A 17773-nucleotide genomic window follows, 5' to 3' on the forward strand; every position below is an offset into this window, starting at 1 on the left:
TGAACGAGGTAATTGGGAGAGACATGTCCCAGATTTCCGTTTCCCAAGGGACAGGGGCGAACAGGCAGACTCCCCTCCCGGGTCCCAGTTCCCTGGATTTAGGAAGATCCGACGGGCTCTGACATTGCTCACTACAGCCTTGTGTCCACCATCATGTACTTCTCAGCATGTTTCTCTCCTTGGACCTTGGGTTTCCGACTCTGCAACCTTCAGGATGGAGCCAGGAGTTGGGATCACCGAACGTGGGGAAAGCAGCATTCCTCCAACTCAGGCCTTGGGAAGATTTTGTAAGAGAACAGGAGCAGTACAGGCTGTTTGATCTTTGGAGAAATGAGCTTTGCTTTTTATATTTAAATAGGATACTTTTATATGATGGGTGCTTTGAGTGTGAATGCAGCAGTCTGTCCATTTCAGAGGCGCTGCTTCTGCAGGTGACCTGATTGCTTAGCTAGGATTGGTGATTTGTACTGCTTTAGGTCATTTGAAGGACTCTTTAGCTTTGATGATATTTTTAAAGTAGAAACTTTTGATAAAACTTTCCAGAGGTAAAAGAAAAAAAAAAAATTACCCCAAGCCCACACCTATGCCTCAGAAACTCAGCATGTGTCCTGGAAGCCTTTCATAGATTCGTAGGAAGTAAAGCCAAATGTAGCTCATACTTCTTTATAAAAGTAAACTCTTAGGTAAAATGAGAAGAGACCATTCCAATCACTGAAGTGTTGGAATACAAAATGACATTCCAGAGCATAGCATTTTTGTAACTTTTTAGGTAATCTTCCTGCTGTCTCTCCATACCATCTCCATGTTGAAATTACTTTTTTTTCCTCAGGGCCTTGGGTAAATTAACTACATGTAAGGGAGCTTTGAATGATGGGGTTTTTTTTTTTTAGCTTGCTATCTTTAATTCCTGCCATCCTACTAACAGGTAGGCTGTGGAGTATTTTTCCTTTTTGTGTCCTCTGGTCCCAGACCTTTTCCACATGGAAGCATCAGCATTTGGCTGCCACGGTCTCTTGATGGTTTGTTTAGGCAACTTTGTTGCTTCTAGCTCATCTCTAGAGGCCAGGCTGTGTCAGAAGCCAAGCACAAATGAGCTATGCTTCAACACCAGGGCAGAGGACCTGCAGGATTCCAGATGGGAAGCTCTTAAGATCTGCACTGGCATGGGAGGCTTTTCCCTCATTGTTTACAGCCTAAAATGATCCTGGCCTATCCTGCCCCATCCACATGGCCTAGAAAGCAACCTTTCCCTAAAAGGCTTTGAGGCAGATCCAAAAATGAGATACCACTGTAAACCTGACCCTCCACACCAAAGATGCCCTGGTGCTGCTGCTGGTAAGGCTGGTGCCCAAACAGGAGCCAGCAAGAAACTCCAGCCTGCTGTCTACCAAAGGAGGTGCCCAACCTGGGTTCTCTTCAAACCCTGCCCTTAGCCATCCCCTTAGTGGGGTTAGTTTCCTGTTCCAAGGCTTGGGCCTATTTCAAGGCCCCTGAAGCTTGCCGTACGTTTTCAAATGAAATGTTGTACTTCTATTCAGGAAGCAAATTTTCTGAGTGCCTACATAGGAGAGACAGTGTGGTGGGCTGGTCACAGGCTCCATTGCTGTTACTTCAGGGGATTGTAGGTCCCAGATGCCAGGACTCTCTATTGAGGCCAAGTGAGGCCTGGGTGGAGAGAGCCAGCTCAGTGTCCACCATCTCTTAGTCAGCCAGATAGGAACTGTTGACCTACAATGAGGAAGTATGGTCTTTTTTTTTCCTTTAAGCCACAATGTTTTCAGTTTCTCCCTAAAGTTAGTTAGAAAAAAATGTCTGTCTTTCAGCAAATCACTCTAGTCCTTCTTGGAGCCCAGTGTTTTCACATTTTCTTTGAAAGTGAGTTTTGTGTCACGGAGTGTAGATAGCGAGATTTGCTTCAGGGCCTGTGGTTGGAAGCCCAGAGCTTCCTCTGGAGGGTTTTGGGGGGCTGACCCTCTTGAGATGGCCAGACTTTCCTCCGCCCTCATGCCCCTGGTGTGGCCACCTCACGTGGGGTCCTTACAAGAGCTTCCCTTGGAAGAGCCTTTGGGGGTTGCTCTGTTGCCCTCAAGAATAAAAGCCTCTATGATCCAGAGTTGCTATGCACCAAAATTTGATGCCTTTTAAATACCTTGATGCCTGTAGCACTAGAAATGCTTTCCTATTTAAAATAAAAGTTAAATTTTAAAATAGAGCTTTGTATACTACATAAGCAGTTTTGTATCAGCTTTGTAAAAGCTTTGGTGTAAAAGACAGTATTTTTTGGCTTTGTAGACAGAGACCTTACTTTTTGTGCAACATAGGGGTGTTACAGCACACATCCACTGGCCTATGCAAATTGAATTCCAGTAACAGCACTGAGCAGCTGGGCACGCGCTAGCGCCCACCCCTTTCCTCTCCAGCCCTGCTAGGCCTTGGGTTGAGGAAGGGGATGAGCAGCCTTCTGCTTAGTGGAGATGCACCAAGAAGCTTGGCTGAAAACAGCTTTTAGGGGAACAGATGTCTTTGAGTTTGAGTGTGGTGCTGCTGCCCAGGGTGCATCCCACCCCTCCCCAGGGCTAGCCCCTATCAACAGAGCTCTGCTGACTCCGGCTGTAAAGCCCTGTTGTTGATACTCAGAACAGATGGTCATCTGTATGGCTCAGGTGGGTTCAAGTTAAACCTTGTATTTTATAAAATGGATGATGTTCAGTTAAGGAACTGGTTCTCAGTTATGTTTACAGCACTTGAGATTGTGTTTTCTTGTACATTTTGTATTTTAAAACCTCTTATAGGAGTACAGTGCTCCTTACACAAATACAAAGGGAAGAAGCCAGCAATTCAGGCTCCTCAGTTACAGTGCTGAAATAATAAACGGTGACAGGTCAACAGTCTCCTTGAAATCTGCCTGAGTGTTCCTCTGCATGGGGCTGGTGTGGAGCCCCTCACTGTGTGCCAAAGGGAAGGGCACTTGGGCTTTTAAAAAGTCCATTTGGCTAGGAACCTTTATTTTACAGAGGAGAGGGTAGAATTCCAAATTCCTTCTGAAGCTTCAGTTGGGCACCCTGCAGTGGGTGCAAAGGACATTCCAAGGTGTCTGTCGAGTTCAGGAAAACTGACCTGCCCAAGATGTGCATGAAAAGTAGGCAGAAGTCCCTTTACAAGTCAAGCCTGAGTTTTTCTGTGGGGGCCTCCTGCCCCCTAGTGTCCTCTGGGGATACTGCAGTAGAGTCCATCAAAACTGTGATTTTTGCCATCTGCTATTCCTTGTGCCAAGCTCCAGGGAGGCCAGCATCCTTAGGTGGGACCACCCCTGGCACAGTGTAGTCACAGAGGTCCAAGTATCCTGGGGAGTGGAACCAGCACACTCTGCTGCCCTGCACCCCGTCAGAAGAGACGGGAAGGTAGGACACTGGTATCTTTACTCAGAAAGAAGCTCCCTGGAGTCATACACTGAAAGCACCAGGGCTTACATTTTTTAAAAAGAAACCAAGCCTGCTGTGGACATCAGCCCCCCAGAATCTGTAGGCACAGGACATAGCCAGAACAGAACAAAGGCTCTCTGGGTGCTACTTAAGCAGCCCAGATCCGACCACTGGGAGCAGGATAGCGCCATTCCACCCCCAGCCCTGCATGCAGGGTCCAGCCATCATCTCTGAGGTGGACAGGCAGAGCAGTAAGTTGGGGGATGGAGCTGGAGCTTGATCTCCTATGGGGGCCTTCTGAGGATTTTGAAAAGCCAGAAAGAAGCCACCAGGTTGAGGGCGCTGGTTCTCTGGAGACAGTAGAGTCCCATTAGCTGAGGACATCAGTCAGCTCTTATCTCCTGGCTCCCTCACCTACAAACACACCCATTCTTTGGGGGCCTGTAGCACAGTGCGAGCTGGGTCACCAACAGGAATCAGGCTGGTGTAGTCATCAGGGGCTAGCTGTAGGAGGGACAGAGGTTTAGGCAGGGAGCCCCAGGCTCAGCCAGCTTCCCCAGCACTCCAGCCACACCTCACCTGGTAGGCCTGGAAGACGCTGAGCAGATCCTTCATACCAGCTGTGTATGGGACACCCTGCATACGGACCAGGGCTCCTGGCTGGGACAACACAGAGGTGGGAACAGAGGCCAGGGCTGCAGGGGGTGTGGTGAGGTAGCCCACAGTGGTGGGGGAAACAGGGGGGCTGGGGGGAAAAGGCAGGGATTTAGTAGTGTAGTCCCCGTTATGGCCTAGACCGAGCCCTACCCACTTCCTCCCTTGCCTCTGCCTTGTGCTTGGTTCATTTCCTCCTCCCTGAAACCCCTGCCTGCACAGAGTCCTCCCTATTCCAGTATGTAGGTGGCATCAATCAGCCCACAGTTGTCACTCCCACACTGTCTCAGAATAAGGGAGCTCCAAGAGACCTTTAGTTATGTGGTCCAGGAAGGGGATCATGGATCATGAGCCTCCCACAAACCAAGACAAGAGGGCAAGACTGAAGTTCTTTGAGCATACCTGGGGTAGTACGCTGTGTAGTTCATGTAGAGTTGAGTGGCTGGCCCTGGGTAGTAGGCGACTGGGGTGGGAGCAGCAGGCACCCTGGCAGCTGGGAGCAGTGCTGAAGAGGGATACAGAGCTGCTGTCTCAGTGGGAATGAGGGTCGGGGTGGCCTGGAAGGTGGTGTAGGCGGGTGGTGAGAGGCCTAGAGGCAGAAGCAGAGAGTGTATCTGCAGGGAGCCCAGCACTGCCCTGGGTGGGGCAGCCAGAGGAGTCCCCCCACATAGAAAGTGAGGGTGATAACAGCCTGGCTCCCACATGCCACTTCCCCAGCCCCTGGGACACTCACAGGGCAGCTTGCAGGGTGGAGGGGACATGCCACTGCGGCCCAAGGTGCCCCCCATCAGGACACGGCTCATCTCCTCTGTGGAGCAGGGGACCACCTCCACATAGCGTTCCTTCATTGCTTTCTTATGGCAGCGCTGAGCAGCAGCTAGGGCCCGCTCTGCTGATGTCATCTGGATGAAGGCATCACCTGAAGGCCGGCCCTGTGCACACCACCTTGTGAGCTGTCCGTCATGTGCAAGAATCCCTTACTCCTAACCATGCGGGCTCCCCTGGTCCCCCTGGGCAGCAGCTTTACCTGCTGGTTGAGTACCATGTGCACACCATGAGGCCGAATGTCAGCCGCTGCCTCCCCCAGAAAGCTAAGGATGTCTTCAATGGTGGCTGTGTAGGGCAGGCCTCGCAGGCGTACACAGTCTCTCCCGCTCCCAGCTGCCAGTGGGAAGGGGATGGGCAGCAGTGGAGCAGTCAGGGTGGGAAGGAGTGGGCTGGAGGCGTAGCGGTTCAGGACCTAGAAGGAAAGGAAGCAGCAGGCTGATTATGCCAAGGAGGGCAAGGCCAGAGAGAAGGGGCACCCTGGAGAGGTACATGGGCGTGGGGGGTGGGGCCTGGGGGGCTCACCTGCTGCACCTCAGCTGCAGTGCTCCGGAAGAGTTCAATGTATCGCTTACCCAGCATGCCTTTATGCCTGCGTAACGCAGCCTGTGCCAGCTCCTCACAGGCGAAGAGGGCAAAGGCATCACCCGTGGGCCGGCCATCAGGATGGCGCACAAAGAGCAGCCCATCAGCGCCCCCCGTTACGGGGCACTCTGGCCCCAGGAAGCCTAGCACATCTGCTGGCCCAGCCGAGAAGGGCAGTCCCCGCAGCCGCAGGATCACTTGGTCTTCCCGTGACAGGAAACGCGCCACCTCTAGCGATGTGCCTTGGGGGAGGCCGTGGGAGTCACCTACTGACTTCATCTGTGCCCTTCCAAATACCCACCCACACTGGCACCCAGGGGAACAGGAAGGCAAGAGGCATGAGAAAACAGGATGTGTCAAGAGCCGGGGGCACTAGGCACCGTTGGGAGCACACTCACCCCCTGCGATCTTCACAAACTCCTCTCCTGTTGCTTTATACACCTGTGGGGACAGCTCGTGGGTCTCATGCCTGCCCAGCCTCAGCTCTGCCCTGTTCTGCTCCCAGCCCTAGAGCCCCACCTCGATATAGCGGACGCCCATGTGGTGCTTGTGTCTCTGCAGCGCTAGGTCCCGCTGTTCGCTGTCCACAAAACGGATGAGGGCCTCACCATTTCTGCGGCCCTGGGCGTTGAGGCACAGTGCTACACCACCCCTGCAGAGCCAGCACTGCATTAGTCCCTCCTGGGTGGGCCTGCCCTCCGGTGCCACCCACCCTGCTGTATCCACCTGGCAATATTGAGCCCTTTGAAGAATCGAGCCACGTCCTGGTCTGATGACTGCCATGGCAGCCCACGGGCCCGAACCACAGTCTCGCTGTCCACCACGTCGGCCTTGCTGCTGTGGGGGCAAGGCACAATCAGAGCTGTCCAGCTGCTGTCACCCCCAACCCTGCCTCCTCACTTACCAAGGCCCTGTCTCATATTTCTGCTTCACCACTTCAGGCTTCAAAAACAGTTGACCTGAGAGGAGATGGCATGTGGGTCAGCAGGGTCTGGTGGGGGAGGGGTGTCTCCCCACCAAGCTCTGCAAAAAGGACAGTTTGAGTGGGATGAGGAGGCAACAAAGGGGCTTTCACCTGTGGCCTCTCAGAAAAGGTGACACGTGCGGAGGGGAACTTGGAGGAAGTAAGAGGCAGGCATTCACCCAGCCGTGAGAACAGGTGAAAGGTGGTGAGGGGAACCTTACCGCTGGGACTTTCAAGCAGGTGGAGGATGATGGCTACCATTGTCTTCACTTCCCACACCCCAAAATCATCCTCTGTGGCATCTGTCTCCAGCCCCAAGTCTATGAGCAGAGAATAACAATGAGGAAATCCCAGCACAAGAGGGCAACTGACATGTCCCATTGAAGCTCACAGCCCCTACATAAACACGCAGAATCCCAGCAAACACGTTTGTTTTGGCTTGGCTCATCTGTGCCATGACAGACCCGCAGCCTAGATAAATGGAGACATATGCCCACATTCCAAATGTGCCCCAGCACAGACACACAGACTTGCAGTCGGGGGCTGAGCAGTTCATGTAAACCTACATGTGTCCATCCAACCTGCCAGCATGTGCATACTCAAGACACATCCAGCCTGCAGCCACCCTTCCACCCTCACTCTGCTGGGCCACAGATACCCTGTGCCATGGTGGCCACGGTGAGGTCCCTGGCAGAGCGGGCACTCGGGTGCTGCTCGTGGAACTCTCTGCGGAGGTCGTAGAAGGAGAAGAAGGTGTCGGGGAGCACCAGGTTCTGGGGGCACATGGGAATGGGGATGAATGAGGGAACTGAGCTGCCCTGGCCTCCCGCTGCCCCCCGCCCTGTGAGAGTGGGCATTCTGGGAACTGTGCCCCCTGTTGCACCCTCAGTGGTGGCATACCTTCCTGGAGGCCTCAGGGTGCAGGACCTGTCGCAGCAGTTGCTGCCCATCAGTGCAGAGCATGTAGGGGCCCCCGCCCAGCAGAGCCACATCCCCGCTCACCAGCTGTGAGAACTGGGAATAGGGAGTGAAGAGAGAGACAGACGGACTAACAGCCAGGTGGGCAGGGGGAGGGAGGGTGCAGGCTTGCAAAGCTGGTTCAGCCAGATGTTCAGCCCTTCCCTGCCTGGGGAGGAGGCTGCCACGCCTGCTGGGCCTGACTCTGTGTCCCACCCGCTCCCTCCACTGTCACCTCCAGGCCAAATGGGAGTAGTCACAGATCACCCGAGCCCCCATCACACACACTCCAGGAGTCTGGAATGGGGCCAGAGCAAACACCTGGTGGAGTGGGACAAGCAGGTGGGGAGGGGCGGGACAAAGCAGGTTAAACCTGTCCCAGACCAGGCACCACCCTCAGACAGGTGAGGGAGGCCCAGTCCTGTCGGAGGCCCAGCCTGCTCATGGTCAATGGCAGCCCCGCCCCTAGGCCTGACCAACCCGGGGGCCGAAAAACTTCAAGGACAGAGCTCCACACCTGAACGCCAGGGGCAGCATGAGCTTTGACCCAGACCCGATCGACCGGCTGGCACTGAGGTGTTTGCTCATAGAGGGGGCGGGAAGCGGCCCAGCCCCTCCCCCATTCTCATCCCCGCCGGCGAACACGTATGAGCACAAACCACAGGCCCAAGAGCCTTCCCTAGCCCGAGCTTTCCCATCTGAGGCTAGCAGAGCAAGGCGACCCAGCCCACGCATCCCAAGTGGGGGCTAGTTTGGCAGTCCTGGAACAGACTCATGTTTCACATCATTGTGCCTGTTTCCTCATCAGGAACCACCAAAGTTGTCGGAGGATAAAAGAATTTGTGCTAGTAAAGCATTTTCAGTCATTTCACCCAAGAGTCAGGCACAGGGGTGAGCGCAGTGAAGAAGACAAGAAAAACAGCAAAGGGAACCGCCTTCCACTTCAGCCAGGCCTTTGCACTCAGGAGCCAGGTAGCCCCCCAGGCGGGGTCCGGACAGCGCCCATGCCTGGCCAGCCGACCGAGACAGGCCTGGACGAGCAGCTTACACCTGGCGGCGTCTACCTCCGGGGCAGACACCGCCCTACGCCCCGCTGCAGCGTCTCCCAGGCGGGTGGGTGGGCCGAGGACACAAGCGGCACGGACCGTGACCTGTGGCCAAGTCTGGGCCCCTGGGCCCTTTCAGCTTCCGGCTGCTGTTTTGGACGACCTGGCCAGGCAGGTTCCCAAAGGCGTCTCACCTACCTCCCCTCGCAGGCCTGGGACTCTGGGAGGGGTCTCGCAGCCTCCATCTCCACCCCCTCAGCAGGAGTGGATCACTGTAAAGTCTGAAAAGACGCCCCCCTGGAACGGCCGACACACGCGGACACACGCACATTAGGGAGTAGCTGAAAGTTTCAAACAACAGGAACCCGTCCTACCACCCTGGCCACTTGGCTGTGGTGCGCCAGGCCTCGCCTCCTGCCGCCTCTCCCGCCGAGATATGTCCCTGCAGCCCGGCCGTGCCTACATTCACCCCGGCCCCCGCGCTCACCTGCTGCAGCACTTTGTCCAGCGGCTCGGCCCGCGCCAGGCTGTCGGAGCTCAGGCCGCTCGCCTCGCGGCACTGCGGGCTCAGCGCGGCCGCCTCGGCGCGAACCAGTGACTTATGCAATGTCCCCACCTGCGAACGTCGTGGAAAACCGATCAGCCACTGCGCTCCTGGGATCCCGAAGCTCTCAGGAGATCTCAGCGCCCCCTTCCCACCCTACCTGGCGGCTCCGCGGCTCCACCACTTGCCAGACTAGGAGGATTAAGTCGGTCTCGTCGGAACCCAGGTCCGGCCCCAACGCACCGGCCGTGGCCCCGAACAGTACGACCAGGGGTCCAGGCCCCGGTCGGGGGTCGGCAGCGGAGTCTGCAGTGGGGTTCGGGCCTGGGGGCGGCGGCTGGGGTGGCGGCGGAGTCATGGCCGCAGAGGAGAGGGGCGCTCGGCCAGATACACGCGGATCGACGAAGCGCACGCACGCACCGACCGATGGCAGACGCGGCCCGGCTGGGGCGGGACACCGTGTGTTGGGGGCGGCACCTGCGGCCCGGCTGGCGCAGTGGGCGCTGCTGAGACCCGCCCGCGGCGCCCCGCGGGGCGGGGCGGCTACCGGCCCCCGCCCTCTCCGGGCGAGTTACCTGTCGGCCCCGCCGGCCACGTGATCGAGGGCCCGGGAACGGTGGGGGAGGGCGGCTAGAATCCAGCCCTGGACGCTCACACTCGCTCTCCCGGCCTGGGGTCGCGCTCAAGACCCAGACTCCACTCCCGCAGCCGACCCTGCCTGACTTCTGGGGCGACCCCCCCATCCCCTCCCACTCCCTTCTCCCACCAGGGCTCTACCAAGGAAAGTGCAAAACTGGGGGTCTTCTTCAGTCCGTAAGCGGCAGCCCAGAGGCTGTGGGGGGTCACGACGGCCGGTCTGGAGGGGTGAAGTCAAAGGGGCGGTAAGTGTTACCAGGTATCACCCCAAGGCTTGTAGGGTGATTGCCAGAGGTCGACTGGGGTGGGAGGAGAGTGGCCGGAAGCACAAGAGAGCATTAGAACCATTGGGGGATTCACCAGAGGTCAGTGGGCAGGGTTTGTGAACACAGGTGCGAAGGCTGGGCCTTAGCCGGGCTCCTGGAAGTGCCTGCGATGCCAAAGCGCGGTCGGACGTGCGCAGGCCTCGTTTCTAGGGAAGGAAGAAGCGCGTCTCCCACATCCCCCGCCCCAGCTCCCGAGAGCGGGTCTCTAGACGGCGCTGAGCCGGACTGCCCCAGCAAGGAGCCTCGCCCCAACCCGACGTTAGAGCTGCGGTATGCTTTCGTCCTTCCGCCTGGATAACAGGCCTGTTGCTGAGTTGAGAGCGCGCTACCCGATGAGGGCTAGCGGCGGAAGTGCAAGGTGCTCAAGGAGGCCGCAGATCCTCCATCTCTTCTCTTTGGACAGAATCTCGTGGAGGGCTCCCAGCACCCTTTCGTCCCGTCGGGCTTGGTGAAGATCCTTTATGGTGAGTTTCCAGGCCGTCCCGGACTTCCCCAAATTCTCCCGTTTATGTGACTGAGAAACTGAAGAAGAATCCGGTGAGAAGGGACTCCAGCCCAGAGAGAGTAGACACACTGGGTTGTGAAGCCCGATCTGGAACTGGGGCGCGAGCCGCATTTCACGCTTTCAGAGAGGCTGGGCGCTGCGTTCTGACTTTCGGACGAATGAGAGCTAAAGAGCCCGGCGTAGAGGAGGCGCCTCCGAGGCCTTACCCTCTAATATACGCTGCACTGCGTCCCCACTAGGCGGATGAAGAGACTAAGGCGCCCGGGACACGGCGGCTGGGAAGCAAAGGGAAAGCACACTGGCCTTCCAGCGGCTGCTGGCGACCCGCGCTTTCTCTTTGATTGCAGGCGAGTGTCCGCGCTTCGCTGTCCTAGGTTAGACCGTCATCCAACTGCCAGCCCGCTGACCCCACCCCTGGACTCACTGAGCCAGTTAGGCCCCGGGGGAGGAGGAAAAGCGCTCTTCGGGCACCACCCTCCTCTAGATAAGCCTGGAATGTCAAATATTTGTCCGGTGGGCGGGACGCAACAGGGAGGTAAAGCCCCTCCCTCACCCGACCAGGAGAGCGCATGCGCAGGCGGAGTCCAGTCTTCCTCCCGGCCACGCCCTTGCAGCTGATTGCAGTTCACCCCAACAGCAGTCCATCCTCTCCTAAAACATCGCTGGCGTGTATCGCCCCTCGCCAGGCTCCAGTCTGGGCTCTACTCCTAGACAACAGAGCCCCGGGCCATCCTGGCGGTTACCTGATTTAAGTCTCACCCTTCCTGGCATCCCCATCCATTCAACCACTAGACCTTCACGCTCAGTTCAGTTCAGTCGCTCAGTCGTGTCCGACTCTTTGCGACTCCATGAATTGCAGCACGCCAGGCCTCCCTGTCCATCACCAACTCCCGGAGTTCACTCAGACTCACGTCCATCGAGTCGGTGATGCCATCCAGCCATCTCATCCTCTGTCGCCCCCTTTTCCTCCTGCCCCCAATCCCTCCCAGCATCAGAGTCGTTTCCAATGAGTCAGCTCTTCGCATGAGGTGGCCAAAGTACTGGAGTTTTAGCTTTAGCATCATTCCTTCCAAACACCCAGGACTGATCTTTAGAATGGACTGGTTGGATCTCCTTGCAGTCCAAGGGACTCTCAAGAGTCTTCTCCAACACCACAGTTCAAAAGCATCAATTCTTCAGTGCTCAGCTTTCTTCACAGTCCAACTCTCACATCCATACATGACTACAGGGAAAACCATAGCCTTGACTAGACGGACCTTTGTTGGCAAAGTAATGACTCTGCTTTTGAATATGCTGTCGAGGTTGGTCATAACCCTCCTTCCAAGGAGTAAGCGTCTTTTAACTTCATGGCTGCAATCACCATCTGCAGTGATTTTGGAGCCCCCCCAAAATAAAGTCTGACACTGTTTCCACTGTTTCCCTATCTATTTGCCATGAAGTGATGGGACCAGATGCCATGATCTTCATTTTCTGAATGTTGAGCTTTAAGCCAACTTTTTCACTCTCCTCTTTCACTTTCATCAAGAGACTTTTTAGTTCCTCCTCACTTTCTGCCATAAGGGTGGTGTCATCTGCATATCTGAGCTTATTGATATTTCTCCTGGCAATCTTGATTCCAGCTTGTGCTTCTTCCAGCCCAGAGTTTCTCATGATGTATTCTGCATATAAGTTAAATAAGCAGGGTGACAATATACAGCCTTGACATACTCCTTTTCCTATTTGGAACCAGTCTGTTGTTCCATGTCCAGTTCTAACTGTTGCTTCCTGACCTGCATATAGGTTTCTCAAGAGGCAGGTCAGATGGTCTGGTATTCCCTTTGCGCTAGGTCCTTTTTTATTCATCATTCAGCACAGGTAGGTCTCAACGTCAGGTTCCCAGGGAATCCTCCCGCTTGAGGTAACCCCTTGGTACCTCTAGCTGTCCTGAGCGCATTTCCACTGGAGACGCATTCATGAGTGTACAGGTCCTTGCTGAGTAGTAAACCCAAGCGTGGGATGGCTCCCCCAGATACCTGCGCACCTGTCCGCCCCCTGCCCCCCACATGATAATTCCTGATGTTAGGACTCTTGAAAAACTAAATTTGTTAAAACTACGTTGGTCCCCCTGCTTTGCTGAGCTCCCTTACTTATTTTCAGATGGTCCTCCCAGATCACCCCATTAATACTAAACAACCCGGATTCCTGTCCCCCAACCGGCTCTCATGTCTTCTGCCACCACTAAAACAACTCCTAACACGATAAATCGTTTATTGTCTCCCTACCCCACCATCCATCCCCTACCCACCCCCCACTCTAACCCAGCCCCATGAGAATATCCTTGAGGAACTGCTAAGTCACTTCAGTCGTGTCCGACTCTGTGTGACCCCATAGATGGCAGCCCACCAGGCTCCCCCATCCCTGGGATTCTCCAGGCAAGAACACTGGAGTGGGTTGCCATTTCCTTCTCCAGTGCATGAAAGTGAAAAGTGAAAGTGAAGTCGCTCAGTCGTGTCCAACTTCGAGACCCCATGGACTGCAGCGTACCAGGCTCCTCTGTCCATGGGATTTTCCAGGCAAGAGTACTGGAGTCGGTTGCCGTTGCCTGAGGAAAGGCTTATCCAAAGTTTATCACTGGACCTGCCGGGCACATAGTAGTATCTCAAGAATGAATGAATGGTTGACTAGGCGCTCTTCCCGTATTCCATCAAAAGTAACCTTCCCTGTGGCCACAGGAGCTTTGTACTAGAGTGTCATCTGTGCCTCTCCTTCCAACCCGCCCTTGCCCTAGTTAACCCCTGCTCTCCCTCCAGATTTTCCCCTCAAGGCACCTCCCTCTGTAGCAAGGGTAGCCACTGCGGTTTGAAATTTCTGTATTTCACTGATAAATGTCCCCCATCCTCACCCTGCTACTAGCTAGTGTTCACAAGTCACGAATGAATGAATCAGAGATAAGATACGCGAGAGACGTCAGCGAGACTCCAACGGCACAGACAGATTCCTTTTCCAAACAGTACTTTGGGTATTCAGGAAAAAGCAACGTGGTGCGGTGAGCCTGCCCGCAAGCTAGCGGAATCCCGTCCTCACTGCAGCGCTTGGAAGCCTGCCACTAAGGCAGTGGGCGCTCCAGCTGCAGGTACATGAATGTCTGAGCAGATGGTGGGGTTCCTCACCTGAGGAGTGTGGCTTTTCTTGTGGAACTCCAAAACGAGGAATGGTGTAAACTCACTCTCCTCACTCCCAGGAAATAATTCCGTTGTCGGAGGATTTGAGGCTGAGCGCTTGCTTGGGGTCCATCGCAGCGATCCAAAGTCGCCAGCCCAGGCCTATCCCCACCCTCAGCGGCCAGCGGCCCCCAGCTGGGCCAGCTGCGACCGTTTCTTACCTATTCTAGCAAGCCTCCAGAATAGCTAGCGCACTGGGTTCCCTGGAGTTTCCATTTCCATGTATTTGCTCCGCGAATAGCCGCTAAGTACCCACCAGAGGGCGCACTGATTCCATCGACGGAACCTGGTGTTGCGGAGCAGGGAGGAGCTGCTGGCATTGGAGACTTCACCCTAAGATAGCCTAAGTGAAAGGAGAAGCCCTTAACATCGCCTCCCAAGTCACTTACCTCCCCTGAGAATTCTTAGTTCCTAGACCAGGGATCGAACCTGTGCCCCCTGCAGTGGAAGCACAGAATCTTAACTACCGGACTGCCAGGGAAGTCTCAATGATCTGATTTAATGTTTAATGACACAGGAATAAGGGCATAAACTGGGACATAAGTGAGGAGGCTGCTAGGGAGATGCGGGTAATCTGGCTTTGGGAGAGTAGAGCTGGGAAAATTTGGTGACCACGTAGTTACGCGTCTGAAAGTCAAGGAGGTATCTAGAGGTCTTCAGCCCAGGGGATCATGTTAAAAATGGGGGACCCTCACCCTCTGGCCCCTCTCCACAGTGCCTGCACTGGTTTATTACTGACTAGACCTTGGCACCCCCTCCTCCAGTGGTCACGGCTCTATCATCTTCAGGGCCTATGGGAGGGGGCCAGCAGGGAAACACTCTCAAGGACAGGGCCACCTTCTGAGGGGCCCATAGGCACCTGAGGCCGCTGGGCTGACAAGGCATTTAGACTGTGATCAGAGTCCAAGGCAGCCCAGGCTGTCCTGATCTCCACCCTGTCCCCACTTAACCCTTGGCTCTAGACATCTGCCCAGTATGGTCACCCATACTGGGTCTACACCAGATCAGTCCTCAGCAGCCACTCTGCTATGGTCTGGGATGGAGGTGAAGAAGGGTTTTGGAAGGGGGTCCCTGGGTCAGGGTCTGAGGTGGAAGATAGTTGGACCTTAAGAGAGGAGAGTATCCCAACCACAAATGTGTTTCACTAAAAGCACATGGGAGGGGCAGGCCAAGGTGGTGAGTAGATTCATTGAGGGTCACTCCAGGAGGTTAGAAACTATCAGCCACTGACTAAGAGAAAGAAAGGGAGGGAGAAAGGGAGGAAGGGGCAGGAAAAGGTCACAGAATCAGCCAGGGATGACCACGGTGTTGACTGGCTCTCAAGAAAGGGATGTGTGAAGGGTCAAGAGCTCCTCTCCAAACATGCTGGTTCTCTATTCCAAAGTGATGCCTGGTCCCAGAATATTACTGGCTGTCAAACCTTTGCCCACTCTATTTGCTACCCGTCCCTGCCGCCTCCCCGCCCCCCCCCCCCAACATTCCATGCATAGAGAACTTGTGTCCTCTCTGGATGTCCGGTTTGCGTGGGCTGGCAATGGTGGAGGAACATCAGGGGAACTCGTCTTTGGGCTGGCGCAGGGTTGAGGCTCAAGCCCACTCTTAACCTGGCGAACAAACTGGCCAGGGATACGGGTGAGAGGGTGATTCCACACTCCAGAAACAGGCGGGCTGAACTCTCACTGGGAAGCGAAACACGCTGACCTGGCCTTACCCTAGGCAGATGGCAGGTGGGTCCTTGGGTCAATGTTGCCTGAACTCAGGTGCTCTCGGGGAATGGTGCCAAGAATCTGTTTGGGAGTTGAACAAAGGTCTTGGTTAGTTTCCTCCGGCTCAAGAACAGCCCGAGGCTCACTTATCCTCTTCTTCCTCAGGCTTGACCCGGGTAGCTCAGCAGCGGCGAGTTACTGAGCTTTGTACCCTGAATTCCCACTCGGCCCGGAGCATCCTAGATGAGGGAAGCGCCAGGAATCAGGGATAAGAGCTGCTCATCGTGGACTTAAGATGCGGAGGGCTGAGCTGGGTACCCAGCAGAGGCGGGTTGGGTGAGAACCGCTGAGACCGTGCGCGAAAGCAGGGCTGAGCTTTTATCGATCGATGCGCTCGGCGTGCAGCGCGGTTAATGGAGTGGGCCAGGGATGGGTAGGGGCGGGGCGGTGAGCTCCGACTGGGAAGGACTACCCTAGAGGCTAGTTCCTATTGGCTGGCCGTTTGCAGGAGGCGGGTCCTGATTGGCCCGGCTGCTGTGAAGGCTGCGAGCGGCGGGGTTAAGAGCGTCGCTGCCTGCCGGGCCTAGGCACGAGACCCGAGCTGAGTCCTCCCCTCTCGCCCGGAGCTGCGGTCCCTGCCATGGGTCTCCTCTGCCTCTACCGCTCCACCCTGCTCATGGATGGCCTCCTGTTCCTCCTGATGCTCGCAGATCCTGCGCTCCCGGCTGGAAGTCGGCCACCGGTGGTGCTGGGTGAGGCGCGCGTCCAGTTGTGGGTCCGTTCGTTCGTGCGTCCGGCTGGATGGGGTGCAGGCGGGGCTGTCTGCATCTCCTCTAAGCACGAGGTGGAGGAGCGTATGACTTGTCACCTGGGTCGGTCCGTCCACTTCCCGCTATGCTGGGCGCGGGTGTGGTCAAACTCTTGTCACCTTTCCCTGTAGAACGTGGGACTAAGTGGGAGGGTTTATGCATCGCGCGTTTATGCATCGGTCCGCGGGGTCGTCTCATTTCCAAGCTTCGCCTCTCCTTATCCCCATTTTTTAGCTGGAAAGACCGAGGCTTTTTACCCTACTCCTGAGGGTAGGCGGTAGAGTGCCCTCGAAGTTGGCCCCCAGGGGCTTCAGTGTTGACTTGGGCTTGGCTAGTAGGCTGTCTCCTTCCACCCTTCCAGCCCGACACATTTAGGAGGGGCATTACTGAAAGTAAGCTCTTTGAGGAAGGATTACTCTCCTAGCCTGCCACCAGGGCTTTCCCCTAACTTATCAAATATGTGGCCTTGGGCCTGAGGGAGGAGGCTCAAGGGAATCTGAGGATGGATACAGGTGGAGGGAAGGGTTGAGACCCTTGCTATGAACAGATGTTGTATGGCACCCTTACCCCTGTCAGACCTACTTGGACTGTGCTGTGTTGGGGCTAGGCAACCTTCCAGTCTTATCTCCTCCTCGCTTCTAGCCCAGGGAGCTGTACAGAAGCCAGCAGTATTTCCTTGTGGTGGGTATGGCAGGGATGAGATCTCTGTCTTGGGGGCTTTGGATGCCTCATACAAGCCATCATTCCCACGAAGAGCTGGGGTTGGCAGGCAGTGTGATCCCAGGGGTCCTTCACCAGGAACTCTGGGCCAGGACATGCTCCCTGGGGGATGCTGGGCCCAGGTTCACCATGGAGTTTGGGCATATATGGCCTTGCCTTCTGTAAGTTTGCAGGATGATCTCCAGAGGTAAGGTCTGTGCTAGGCAAACACAGAGAATCCATCCATCACATCAGGGGTCAGGAGACGTTTCCTGGAGTGCGCAGCTGGAGCCTGAGGCCAGGAGAGTTCCAGGCAGCGGGAACTATGTATCAGAGGGAGGAAGCTGAGCAGTGCAGGCTGTCTGTAATGGAGTGGGGGTAGGAGTGGATGGTCAGGGCTCGAGACTGGTTGGGTCACCTGGACATCACCCTGGGGGCCTGCCAGGAGCATAGTGTGGACCTAAGGAGTACTGAGTATGAAGAATGTGGCGTTGGGAAGTATGTGGTCTCTGATCGGACAGATCCTAGGCCTTTTCTCCTGGATTGGTGCTAAATGGACTCATTTATTCATTCAGTTCTTAGTTATCCTCCATCACAGCAGAGGAGCCTCAGGGTGTACCTAGAGACACAGAGCAACTGGAATTCTAACCTGCCTAGCTTCTCAGAGAATGAGGCTATTGACATTCGTTCTGGGAAACCCCATGGTGGGCAGCAGACAAGCTGTTTCTGGGCACAAAGCAGGGACCTGACCTTGGCCATCAGAGGATCAGCATCCAAGGGTGACAAGTCTTCGTGAGTGGGTCTCCAGTTGGTGGTAGAGGAAGTAGAGGCCAGAGGAGGAATACAGAAGGCCCTGGGCAGTGGGATGGAACTGTAGCAAGCTATTTCCACCTCT

General features: G+C 55.6%; 3 protein-coding genes across 17 annotated transcripts in view; 2 read left to right on the forward strand and 1 right to left on the reverse strand.

The window, feature by feature from the left end:
• NFATC3 (nuclear factor of activated T cells 3) overlaps positions 1-2891 on the forward strand; it is a 93747-nt gene extending 90856 nt beyond the window's left edge. For all 3 annotated transcript variants that reach the window (XM_069550152.1, XM_069550151.1, XM_069550155.1), the window contains one exon: positions 1-2891. Coding sequence is in view for 1 of the 3 variants with exons in the window: in XM_069550151.1 (XP_069406252.1) it covers positions 1-122 (122 nt within the window). In the remaining 2 variants the exon portion in view is untranslated.
• ESRP2 (epithelial splicing regulatory protein 2) lies at positions 2751-10976 on the reverse strand. 11 transcript variants are annotated; one of them, XM_069550162.1, is made up of 16 exons: positions 10671-10828; positions 9158-10481; positions 8941-9069; positions 7351-7464; positions 7109-7223; positions 6672-6770; positions 6391-6445; positions 6213-6320; positions 6006-6138; positions 5885-5927; positions 5427-5728; positions 5104-5316; positions 4810-5008; positions 4479-4665; positions 4002-4167; positions 2751-3926 (listed from the first exon to the last, which is right to left on the reverse strand). In XM_069550162.1, exons 2-16 carry the CDS (start codon positions 9353-9355, stop codon positions 3837-3839), a joined length of 2151 nt encoding a protein of 716 aa, XP_069406263.1. In that variant the 5' UTR covers positions 9356-10481; positions 10671-10828; the 3' UTR covers positions 2751-3836. The 11 variants fall into 11 exon arrangements, 9 of the variants coding, with proteins under 9 accessions (XP_069406263.1, XP_069406262.1, XP_069406269.1 ...); XM_069550161.1 differs by having other exon boundaries at positions 6213-6323; XR_011248666.1 differs by having other exon boundaries at positions 4479-4633; positions 6213-6323; positions 9158-10976.
• PLA2G15 (phospholipase A2 group XV) overlaps positions 9616-17773 on the forward strand; it is a 19761-nt gene continuing 11603 nt past the window's right edge. Inside the window, exons 1-2 of one of the 3 annotated variants that reach the window (XM_069550211.1) lie at positions 9616-9878; positions 10363-10811. Coding sequence is in view for 2 of the 3 variants with exons in the window: in XM_069550210.1 (XP_069406311.1) it covers positions 16011-16122 (112 nt within the window). In the remaining variant the exon portion in view is untranslated. Of the gene's footprint in view, positions 9879-10362; positions 10812-15874; positions 16123-17773 lie in introns of those variants that run through there. The other 2 variants (XM_069550210.1, XM_069550213.1) reach the window with 2 other exon arrangements.

The sequence above is a fragment of the Ovis canadensis genome, chromosome 14 (assembly GCF_042477335.2).
Source record: "Ovis canadensis isolate MfBH-ARS-UI-01 breed Bighorn chromosome 14, ARS-UI_OviCan_v2, whole genome shotgun sequence".
NCBI classification, from domain to species: Eukaryota; Metazoa; Chordata; class Mammalia; order Artiodactyla; family Bovidae; genus Ovis; species Ovis canadensis.